We start from the raw sequence: 12,262 nt of genomic DNA, 5'->3' as shown, positions 1-12,262 counted from the left end.
CAAAGGACCCCAAACTTCTTAGGGATCAATTTTCGATCGATCTACATGTAGTTTGCCAAAACTTTGCATTCAACTGTTTATGTACATGTATGTACTCCTATTCTAAAATTTGAACAAAGAATGCCATCATTTGTATACATGTCCAAAAGCAGAACTTTGCTTTCCTTCGTTTATTGTGAAAGTTTTATGATTTTAAAACTATATTTGTAAAGTTTGTATAGTTGAAATAATAAGTTGCACTACCCCGTTGATCCACTAGATTTATTTGACTGGTAGATTGATTGATAGATTTTTGTAAAGAAAAAAAACCAAAATGTTGTCACACTAGAATTGAATCAAATATATTATATTATTACTTTATTAAGAGATTTTAGCTCACCTGAGCTAAAAGCTCAAGAGAGGTTTTTTTCTGATCACTTTTTGTGCGGCGTCCGCCTGTCTGTCCGCCCGTACGTCTGATGGAAACTTTTTTAATTACACTTTTGACTTCTTCTCAGAACCACTGAGCCAATTTCATCCAAATTTGGCACTAAGCATCATTGAGTGAAGGAGATACAAGTTTGTTTAATTGAAGGGCCTCGCTCTCTTTAAAGGGAAGATAATTAATTTTTTTTTTGGAAATTCTTCATCTAAAAAACCATATGACGAGAAAGGCGGAAAATTGTGTTGAAGCAACCTCAGGTAGGGTAGATTCAAGTTTGTTCAATTCATGATCCTTAAGTGTAGGGTAAAGCTACAATGAGGGGGGGGGGGGGGGGTCAAATTTTTTTATAGAAAAATCTTTAAAAACCTTCTCGCAAAAATTAGACCAGAAAAGCTGAAACTGGTGTGGAAGCATTATCAGTTAGGATATATCGTAGTTTGTTCAAATCATTATTCCTGGGGACAGGGTGGGTCACAATGGAAGGAGTCGAATTTTTACACAGAAATGCATAAAAGAAAATCTTTAAAAATCTCCTCAGAAATCAAGGTACACAAAAAGCTGAAACTTTCCAGATATTTTTATATGACTCCATAAAGCTGATCGTATTATGGCTATTTTGTTCAGGTGAGCAACGTGGCCCATGGGCCTCTTGTGTTCTAAAGATTACTGATGTCCATATCCATTCAGCCCTTAAGTATCTAATTCCATATTTCAAATCAAGCAAATACACATGTATATCAACTATATAGGACTGACAATCATTGGTGCGCTTTAAAATTACGCAATTAATATTTAATTAATTTTATCATTATTTCAACAACTTCAATCCAAAGTAAATGACATCACGTCCCAATATTTGTCATATTTTTCGGACAACAGAAAAAGGCTTACAAAAAACATACACCTAAACTATTGCGACAACTAATGTGACTGTCCAATACGACATGCACGTATCTCCTCCCTGATTGTCCAGATCTGACAACTGACGAGTATATTTACGGGTGTGTTCATACGTGGACGTGTATTTACAGGTAGTCCATCTATCGACGCTCAGAATAGATCTATGGATTACCGATCAATTAAACGCGGACAAAGTGCTGGCATTTTATCACTCTGTGATGATAGTGACACACGGCGACCCCCGAGTGATTCACGTAGACATAAACAGCCCATGGTCCATGCTATCTGTTTTCTTCATCAAACACACGGAACCACGAGGTTTGCTTAGTCAATTAAAATACTGCACTCATTGTTCACATTTTTGAACTTAGTCACTTTAGAACTACTAGAAAAATAAGCAAAATATTCATTATAAATATTTATCACATATTTACATGTTGACCATGATCAAGATTGCACAAGTTTGAAAAACTGTTCAGATTGTGTGTACAATTATTTCCAGAAGTTTATAAGTATTAAAACATTTAAAATAATAAGTATCAAAACTCTGTTTTGTTGAAATATTTTATTTTAGTATATTATATTGCAGTATATGTAATCGTAACATAGCGTAAATGACATCCAATCGGCGCCTGAACAGTAAAATTGTTGATGATAGAGGAGTTAGGGTAAATGTCTTTTTGATATAAACATTGAAATGATGATAGTGATTGAACTAGATTGGGAATATTCAACAAACATACGTGTAGCGGCAAATGAATTAACAAATATACGTCAAAGACACATTTTCGTGTAATACACCAATTACACCAAAGGTAGAATAAAAATGATAGGGTTTTTTTTCACAACAGAAACAATTGTCTTTGGCATGTATAGAGATTTCACAGCTAAATCTTGGAACATCAGCTTTCAGTATAAAAATAAAAAGACATCTACATTTGTACATAACATGAGAACATATAACCTTGAACCTTGAAAAACATATAATTATATGTTATAAATAAATAGAACATTTTGACATCTATGAAATTGCAACCAATGGTATACAGATAAAATAGGGAAATACACCCCCCCCCCCCCAATCACTGACGAGAGACAGTTCTTGTTGTGGGTGGTGATGACGTCATAGAAGGTACATACACGTAACACCACCCCCGCCAGACAAATCCCTAGTCAAAGAAGAATGTCTGTACAAGAAGAACACAAGCTGACGTCACCAGGACCGAGATAGGGATTAGGCTGGCCACCATTGCGATGACGAACCAAGCTAAAAAAGATAAACAGTCACAAATCACAAACAGGTTGTAAAAGATAACATAGATCAGAAAAAGTCTGGGGAAATGTTACATTAAAGTTTTAAAATTCAGAGAATTTTAAACTTTCTATAACAATTTAAATTGTTATAGATAGTTTTAAATTCTCTGAATTTTAAAACTTTAATGTAACAGAAAGACAACACTCATCAGAAACAGACTGGAAAAGACTAGCTGCAAGTCTGTAGGTCCCGGTCTGAAAAAGTTCGGATGGACAACACAATTTAGAAACAGGATGAAAGAAATGCAAGACAATTCAGAATAATAAAGGCTAGAAAAGACAACACCAATCAGAAAAATCAAAACCAGACTAAAAAACAACACAAAGACATCACATATCAAAAACAGATAGGCTGGAAAGAACAAAACAATTAGAAATGTCAGAACCATGTTGGAAGAGACGAAACGTATAAGAAACAAGATCTACTAGTATACCAACTGGAACAAAACAACACACGACATAAAATAGAAACACAGAACATAAATGCGACAAATAGAAAAAACAACACAGAAACAATAACAGAGCCGTAAATGCAGTACACTTCATGAACAGGCTAGAAAATACAACAAGAGGCCCTGGGGCCACATCGCTCACCTGAGCAACAATAGCCTTAACTTTATAATGAATCATGTCTAAATCATAGAGAAAAAGCATGAAATTGTGAGTTTGATATGATTTTTAAGGGATTTTGATATGTGTTTGTTTGGGTGGAACAAAACAACACACGTCATAAAATAGAAAACACAGAAGAAAAATGCGACAAACAGAATAGAAAAAAACAACAACAGAGCCATAAATGTAGTACACTTCATAAACAGGCTAGATAAAAACAAAATACAAAAACTAAACACGAAAAGCCTGAAAAAACCCAACAGAAATCAGACACAGGTTAATGAAGTCATTACAGTCAAAAGCATCGAGGAGACAAAACATAACATGCATTGGAACCAGGATCGAACAGACAGCATAAATCACTAGACTGGACAAACAACACACTCAGGTGATAAACTTACGCGGTGGTTTGTAGTATATTTTTGCTTTCACCTGTTTGACGTCAATTTTTATTATTCCCTGCACTGTTCCAAATCCATCCTCACAACACACAGTTAACATGTAGGAGTTGATATTATGATAGGAAAATACGGATTCATTAAACGTGTATAATAAGTAGTCGGACCCATTATGTCTGAGTTCAAAGTTCACAGTTTTAGGTCGCGCGTTCTCCAGCAGGGTGCAGCACACGGGGTCAGGGGGCACACTGGGGTCATGCACGTCCACTTTATACAAGAACTCATCCCCTTTCTGTGTTTCTAACACAGACATCTCCTTTGGCAAATTGGTAATGACTGGGGGCTGAAATGTTTGGAATTGACAGATTTCTATCAATCGTGTACACATAGGTAAGTTAACATGCATATACATGTACCAATAGTTCTTCGTCACCTACCCTGTTGAAAGTCTCGACACTGAAGGTTGCGGTGGAAGTGTGCCTGCATGTGTCTACCACCTGTAACTGGGCTATATATCCCAACATTCCATAGGGTCTCCCTGCTCGCTGCAGCGCCCTCCCGACTTGTATACTCCCTGTAAGACAGGTTCTTGTTTAATTAAAACCAAACTTGCAAACAATGGCAAATTAATTGACATCAGAAATATTGAATTTCTAAATGTGTCTTATAATCTGAAAGAATTGTATGGTTTTGCCACTTGCTTATTTGTGGAAAATGATTTATAAGGAACATTTTACGACAAATACAGAGCTCCCTAAGGTTCTCCGTAAGGTACTGAATTGTTCTTACTGTAGGACTCGTTCAGGTATATGTAGGGACTCTCCATGATCCATGAAAACGTCACATTTTCCTTGTAATCCTGTCCTAAAATTTCAAATGACGTAAAGCGCGTTCCTATTGGCCAATGATCAGCTGCTGACGTCAAATAATACGATTCATCAAACGATACTTGAGTGTCTGAAAAATAGAAATGGTGAGACAGTGAAACACAAATGCTACTTTGTACAATGTAGGCATACTTTTACAACTGATGAATTTGTTGGAGTCAATTCGGTACACTCACTGTTGTTTGCATACACCTTGAGAGTGTAACCTCGATTTGGTAATTTTTCTACGTGGGAGGAATTAACTAAATGTTCCGACCAATCAAACTGCATGTATTCGGATGGTTCGTCCGTGAACTTGGCGCGGTAAGTGTTTTGGGGACAGTACCTATCTTTCTGGTAGTCACATGATTGATAAGATATTATGTTCTTTGTTTTGGTTCTCCTGTAAAAAAAAAAAATTAACTAGGTACCGTACGTGCATTGCTCTAACAAAAATGGCAATCGTACTTTACAGCCAACCATCATTTTCAAGTCAATTGCAAGGATTGGCGATCCTGTAGAAAAAATGTCAGAACTTAAGATCTTTGACTTGTAGGAGAGGTGGCGAAAAGAACCATTATTGCATCAAACACCATGCAAGCAAGATACCGCATTACTTATTTTTTCTGTCATGAACATTAGTGGAACTCGTTAGCCATAACCCTCAATCCAGTCTTTCACTGAACAATTAATATATGAAGTCTTTATTACACGAAATTTCATTTAAAAAGGGCTGATATTTCTCAGAAATATTCTACACCGACCCACATACCATCCAATTCTGTCCCCCGCTACGATAGCAATGCGATTTTCCTCCGGAATCGTGTAGTTTACAGAGGTTCCAAGGTCTGCAACTGAAACAAAACACAAGTTAACTCAGCATTCGGTTACAGTTGAAAATAAAAAGTTGTTACATAAGTATCACAGGGTGAGTAATTCAGCAATTAAGACTTGGCATCGTCCCCTATCCTCCCTTGTTTAGTCACCTACCTGTCACATGCACTTCCTGTATAGCCTTCAGCACATACGTTGACCCAGATACGAGGGACCAGACCATGAACTGGACCACCCCCGGGGCACAGGGATAGAACTCCCAGGCCGTGATGATCCCACAACAGTCGATCTCAAACATAGAATCCTGCAGCAAGAACATCATTTCTAGTAAAAGAAATACAAACATCTACTGTCAGGAAACTTTATAGAGATGCTTTTGAACTGGTGGTTGAACTTTGGATTTATCAAAAATATTTTAAATAGCCACAAAACAATAAGTGATTTGGAAAGCATTGGGGGGGGGGGGGTAGGGTAAATCTAATAACTGATATATTTTAACAAGATCGACCACAAATATTTTCTTTACTGATGATGTTGAGGAATGAAACAATATAAAGGACAGAACATTTCTTAATTGATTAATATCAATAAGAAAACAAAGAGGAACTTTCTGCTCGTGTGTGTGGGAGTGTGTGTGTGTGTGGGGGGGGGGGGTTTACAACGTTGTTGTGACTTTAAGGAGAGACATACCTTCATCCTGTTCGCAAGTCTCGGTGCTAGATGTTGCTAGAGCTGGGTCCTCAAAGTAAAGAAGAGGAACTGAAAAACAATCTGAAACAGACCAACGTGTTGGATCTGCAGAGTAATCTTGCCAGGAAAACTCACTGTACCAAGGTGAAAATATTACAAATGCAAATAAAACAGTAACTGTACGTTTCTCGGTTAATCAAACTTCTTTAATTTATACTAGTAGTCTTTTAGAAACTCACAGTATATTCCAGTGGAAGGGTCTATCAAGGGGCACCCTCGGAATAATTCCCAGAATTCCTTGGCGTGGTCTACGGTGTTGAGGGTTCGGAAGCTGGAGCCTGTGTAGTACCTCCCGTCCGAACCCACCGACTGGACCAGAGCGGACTGGGTAACGGCAGACTTCACCCCCAGAGCCCAGATGTAGCTGTCCCCTGAGAACCGGATGTTGAGCCCCGTGGTGTAGGGGTCATCATCAGGGAATATATAATCCGTAGTGTATATGTAATAGTTGGGGGCGTCCGCCCTGTCCCCCCTGCTGGACAAGAACACGGAGTCATAGGCCGTCTCCAGCCCCTTGTACACGAGATCGGTGTCGTTCTCATAGACACTCTCTCTCCGGGTTGTGCCAATATTTAGAATGGCATCAATGATGTCGGATTTCGTAGTGTGGGTATCTAGGTAAAACCGGACGGTTGACTCGTTATTGTAGGTCACGCCCCCTACACGGATGCCATTGTTCGGGTCTATGTACATCTGGTCCACTATTTTGGCCAGGAAGCTTTTTTGATAGTCCCACTCACTGGGGAATACCATCTCGCCCATACTGTAGGACTCCTCAAATATAAACACGACGTCCGCTCTCTCGGTAGGCCGACACCAGGAATCTACCAAGTGTACAATGTCAGAAAACTCTCTAAAATCTTGTAATTTCAAAGATTCGTACAGACAAGATTGTAAATAAAATATGTGACCAATATCCATATCATTTGATTGTTTCATACCATTTACAAAGTCATCTGGTGTCATTTGTATTATGTATTATATAGTACAAAATCGATACGTAGTGTTATCACAGGCAAAGACACTGGAAAATGTAAATATAATCTTGTAATTTCAAAAATTCGTACAGACAAAATTGTAATTAAAATATTTCACCTACATCCATATCATTTGAAAATTGCTTCATATCATTTAAAAAAGTCATCGAATATTGTGGACTCAATTCGCGAACTTCTTTCTCTTTTTAGATGGCATTGATCCATTTTTACAAATGTTGGTACGAAATTCACAAAAAAAGGTATAGATAATATGTTTCTCTATTTAAACATTAACTCTTTATCATCTGTAAAAAAGAGCAAATTTTACAATATTCGCCATGAACTTAAGATTCAAATCTGCTAATTTTTAGCATAAAAAAAAAAAATAATAACGATTGCCTACCTGTTAATTGGATCGCAGAAAATATCAGTAGAATAATTAGCATTTTATTTCCAAGTGCACTCTACTCATAATGTCAGGAATTTAAACAAAACAACTATTTGATATCGCTGTAATCAATGATTTCCGCTACATTTAATGGATCGAAATAAATAATAGCAGTCATCCGCGTCTCGACAAATTATGCAAACTGCAAAAAAGCTTAACAGGAGTGTGTGTATGGGGGTGGGGGGGGGGGGTGTTTCTTAAACCATACCGGCTAGCTGAGATTCAACCCCTACCTCCGCCCCGAGTTGCCGGAATAATTGAACTTAAAGATATTAATTTTTAGCTTAGAAAAAATATTTTGCTTTGAACATATTTTATTCTCAGAACTTTTAAAAATCGAATGAATTTCCAATCTTTCCATTTTCAATTTTAACTAAAAAGTTTTTCTTGCGAGCCATGATGGCAGTGATTTACCATTCATTAGATGACTCAGTAAATCAGCAGGCGAAGTAAACAATTGCATTAGCAGGGTCACTGATGATATAGGGAGATACAACGACCTGAATCAAACTAATGAGATTCACACCCAATGAATCATGACGCGACCTCAATGCACACAGTGCTCAGAATAAACCTCTGACTTTTAAGGTGGAATAACACACCTGGAAAAAGTCACTCAAATTAACAGTAATTATTTGATTTTGAAAGATATAATGATAAATAAACTGTACATATGTCAAATAAGCGGGAAAAAACCCCGCAGTTTGGAGATAAAAATAAATATCTATAAAAAATTCAATAACAAGAAAAAGCCCATGCGGGATTCGAACTCGGGGTGTACGGAACACAAGCCCGACACATTATCCACTCGGCTATTTGTGTACACGTAAGTTATCTGTTGTCGTCAATAAAAGCCTTTAAACAAGCGAAAAGCTGTCAATCCGTCAGCAAACCGGGCTTTCTTTTGTTAGAACAGTATCCATAATCATGCAATGTCAACCCCGAACTGATATTACACTACCAATCCAGAGAAATGGAGTACCATCGATTCGTATATATGAGTCATTATCATAATATGCAATCTTTGCGTCAGTGTCAATTTAAGTTGGAAAAAAAAATGTTTAGGGGGAAAATTACAGTACCATTGAATTTTAGAAACCTGAAACTTTATTGTTGAACAAATAAACTGACAATTTTACTAAAAAAATATTTGTTATGAGATATCAGTGAATTTATGTTGTCAGCAAATTTTGCCAACGTGTTTAATCTACAATATCTTCAATAATATTGATGTTTTACTCCAAAAATCACCGTTAATATTCAAAACAACATTGTATTTTAATTTCTGCTATGCTACTTAACAAGTCTCTTTTTAAAACAATGAATTTGATCAGATATATGTTCGAATATTGACATTGGTGTGACAAGGCAATTTATCTGTCTTTTTATTTATTTTATTACTTCTTTAAGGTTTTTTTTTTTCATAATTTTCTCTTTTTTGTGTTTTTTAATTTTTGTTGTCTATGCTTCTTCTGTTTGAACATCATTTATTTTCATGCACCATACTTGTATTATTAATCTAATTACACAATGTTATTGTGACCTTGTTTGTAAGGCGAGGACCAAATAGGCAATACATACTGTCCGAGCCTATTTCATTTTGAAAAAAAAATATTGTTTAAACTAAACCAAGGAAAATTATCTAAAAATTTCTTAAAATACATGAAGTTATATAAATGATAATGTACCATAGTTGGAATTCCCCATATCATAGTGATACCATTCACTGCTGCTAAAAAGATAAATGTATCAGTGATGACAACATTGTGAGTGAAAATATGACAGAAAATGTTAGTATATATGCTTAGAAAAATACAATGCAAACTGTGTCAGTGGGTTAACGTGCTATTTAAGGTTTTCTATTATGAAAGAACAAAAAAGTTTTTCACACAAATAATCAATGTTTATCACCTTATAACATAGGCTATGTGGCTTTGTGTAGTTTCTGATCTCTTGGGTCATACTCTAGATACATCGGTGGTACAACGGTCAGTGGTGTAACCAAAAATTGTAGTTACACCACCGACAAAATTGTTACACCACATGACATTATTTAATCATTATACTTTTTCTTCCATTTCACTTATATTTTAAGCATTTTGAGAAATTGTTATTTATCAATTTTACAAGTTAGACACTTCCATAATAAAGAAAGCTTGGCTATTTGATTGCAAATCTAGAAAATGAGAAGTATTACACCATTGACATTATTTGTTACACCATTGACATCTTGTATGCTGCAGTTATAAAGTCATAAAAAATAAATTTATTTGAATAAAGAAATGAGATTATCTACATTTTACTTTTTATAAAAAAAATCAATTTTTTAATAACGACTTATATTGTCCTATAAGATATGCTATTCCACTGACATTTCACATTCTCTTTTATGTTATAATAAAATCTTTCAAATGTTTAAAGGTAACAAATGCTAGCTGAGCTTCAACAAAAAAAATATTACAGACGAAGAGGAAGGGTACGACCGTTGTATGCGTTGATTTGGGAGAAAATTGAAGAAATTCTATTGTCCAAAATGTATGATTAATATGGGCTGGTAAAGTATTGATGATGTTTGAGAGACTGATGAGCTAACGAAAGTTGGAAATCGGTACAAGGTGGACGAAAGTGTGTGGCTGCCGATAGTAAAAAAAAATATGACATCAAAGAATGAGTGAATTTATGTGACAAACGTCTACATGCCATTTTTTCTGTCGGTGGAGTAACTGACTATAAGTGGTGTAACAGTGTGTCTATCTTTATATTATGAAAGAATGAGGCTCGAAAACTTTTATCCAAGGGCAAATTTATCATGTTTTAAATGCAATCCAAAATAGAAATTACTTTTTTTTCTTTTTCTTTTTTTTTTTTTTTTTTTTTCTTTTTTTTTTTTTTTTTTTTTTTTTTACAAAATTTAACACACTTATCTCTTATTTATTAATTTTATGTCAGTGGTAAAATATAATAATCAGTGGTGTAACACGTACATTTTTCTCCAAATGAATTAAATGACAATAATACATGTATATTCGAAAACACCGGTGCATTTATAGTCATGTCTTTTTTATGTTCCATTAAAAGAAAAATCCAGCTGTTTTCTTTTTAAGGCTCAAAATAAAATTTTGTTGAGTAACATGTTGTGTTATGTTATGTTGGTTACTATGTAAATGTGTCAAATATTTTCTGTTCTCTAATTCTGTTTACTTTAAATGAAGAACAAACTTTATGTCCATCATTTTAAAAGAATTACTTTATTTTTTCCTATATTGTATGACCGACAAAATTTTCACATTTCATTTAATTTTAGTCTTATTATCAACCAAATGGTAGATTCCAATGTTTGCAAATTTTAAGATGTTATTATATAAATAGTGCCTGTTGGGGAGGGTAACAGTTGAAATTGACACCCCGAGGAAACCATTGTCAACCGACGCGAAGCGTTCTCCCCAACAGGCACTATTTATTTTATTATACTGAATGTCTTAATTTTAGAGATGTTTTTTAATGTTTTTATATAGAAATGAATTGAATTTCACGGCGAACCGTACGCGCATAATTTACGCGCATGTAACAATTTATTGTGTTACCCGTTGCTAAGTGTGTTGCTAACGCTGAGGGTAATAGAACGGATTGTTATACTTTCATGTTAAATACTGAAATCTGATTGGTTAAGACGCAGTTAATAATATTAACTATTACCCTCAGCGTTAGCAACGCACTTGGCAACGGGTAACATTAAAAAATGTTACATGCGCGAAAATTATGCGCGTACGGTTCGCTGTAGAATTCACGTTATTTAAGAAATGAACTCAATGTCTACCCAAGTTATACTCGTATAACCTGGGTTGGGGCAATTTACGCTTTATAATCCGCGAAGCGGATTATAAAAAAGCGTAAATTGCTCCAACCCAGGTTATACGAGTATAACTTGGGTATACATTGAGTTCATTTCTTATAATTTAATTTTCTGGAATTTGCTGTACAAATTGAGTCCGTTTTACTTTTAAAAATGATATAAATCTGTTCAAAATTCAAACGTAACGTCAAGTGAATTGGTACGTTGGTGCATTGTGACGTGTCTTGTGACGTGCAAACCAGGTTATACAAATTTAACTAAATTTTTCTATCCAATCAAATGCCGCGTTACAACCATAATTAAATTATTCCTATATAAAAGCAGTAAAATTTTCTTAAAAATTTTAAAAAGACATTCAGTATAACAAAATAAATAGTGCCTGTTTGGGAGGATAACAGTTGAAATTGACACCCCCTCGAAAACCATTGTCAACCTCCGCTTCGCGTCGGTTGACAATGGTTTTCTCGGGGTGTCAATTTCAACTGTTACCCTCCCAAACAGGCACTATTTATATACTATCAACTGTGTCTAAACCAATCAGATTTCAGTATTTAACATGAAAGTATAATAATATATAGATAGTGCCTGTTTGGGAGGGTAACTGTTGAAATTGACACCCTCGAAAACCATTGTCAACCTTCGCTTCGCGTCGGTTGACAATGGTTGTCTTGGGGTGTCAATTTCAACAGTTACCCTCCCAAACAGGCACTATTAATTTTATTATATTTAATGTCTTAATTTTTAAGAAAATTTTAGTTTTATATAGAAATGAAGTGAATTTTACGGCGAACCGCACGTGCATAATTTACGCGCATGTAACAATTCGTTGTGTTACCCGTTGCCAAGTGTGTTGCTAACGCTGAGGGTAATAGAACGGATTACCAAC

At 35.4% G+C, this 12,262-nt stretch overlaps 1 protein-coding gene across 2 annotated transcripts; it reads right to left on the bottom strand.

Annotated features, from left to right (window-relative positions):
- Positions 1–1,884: 1,884 nt before the first annotated feature.
- LOC128174260 (uncharacterized) lies at positions 1,885–7,613 on the bottom strand. 2 transcript variants are annotated; one of them, XM_052839855.1, is made up of 10 exons: positions 7,479–7,613; positions 6,278–6,922; positions 6,039–6,119; positions 5,505–5,672; positions 5,287–5,368; positions 4,712–4,917; positions 4,438–4,605; positions 4,086–4,222; positions 3,652–3,991; positions 1,885–2,591 (listed from the first exon to the last, which is right to left on the bottom strand). In XM_052839855.1, the coding sequence occupies exons 1-10, from the start codon at positions 7,519–7,521 to the stop codon at positions 2,494–2,496; spliced, it is 1,968 nt and encodes a 655-aa protein (XP_052695815.1). In that variant the 5' UTR covers positions 7,522–7,613; the 3' UTR covers positions 1,885–2,493. The 2 variants fall into 2 exon arrangements, with proteins under 2 accessions (XP_052695815.1, XP_052695820.1); XM_052839860.1 differs by having other exon boundaries at positions 6,039–6,107.
- Between the last annotated feature and the right edge of the window lie 4,649 nt (positions 7,614–12,262).

This window comes from Crassostrea angulata, chromosome 1, assembly GCF_025612915.1.
Source record: "Crassostrea angulata isolate pt1a10 chromosome 1, ASM2561291v2, whole genome shotgun sequence".
In the NCBI taxonomy this organism is placed as follows: domain Eukaryota; kingdom Metazoa; phylum Mollusca; class Bivalvia; order Ostreida; family Ostreidae; genus Magallana; species Magallana angulata.
This window is presented reverse-complemented; position numbering and strand designations above follow the sequence as displayed.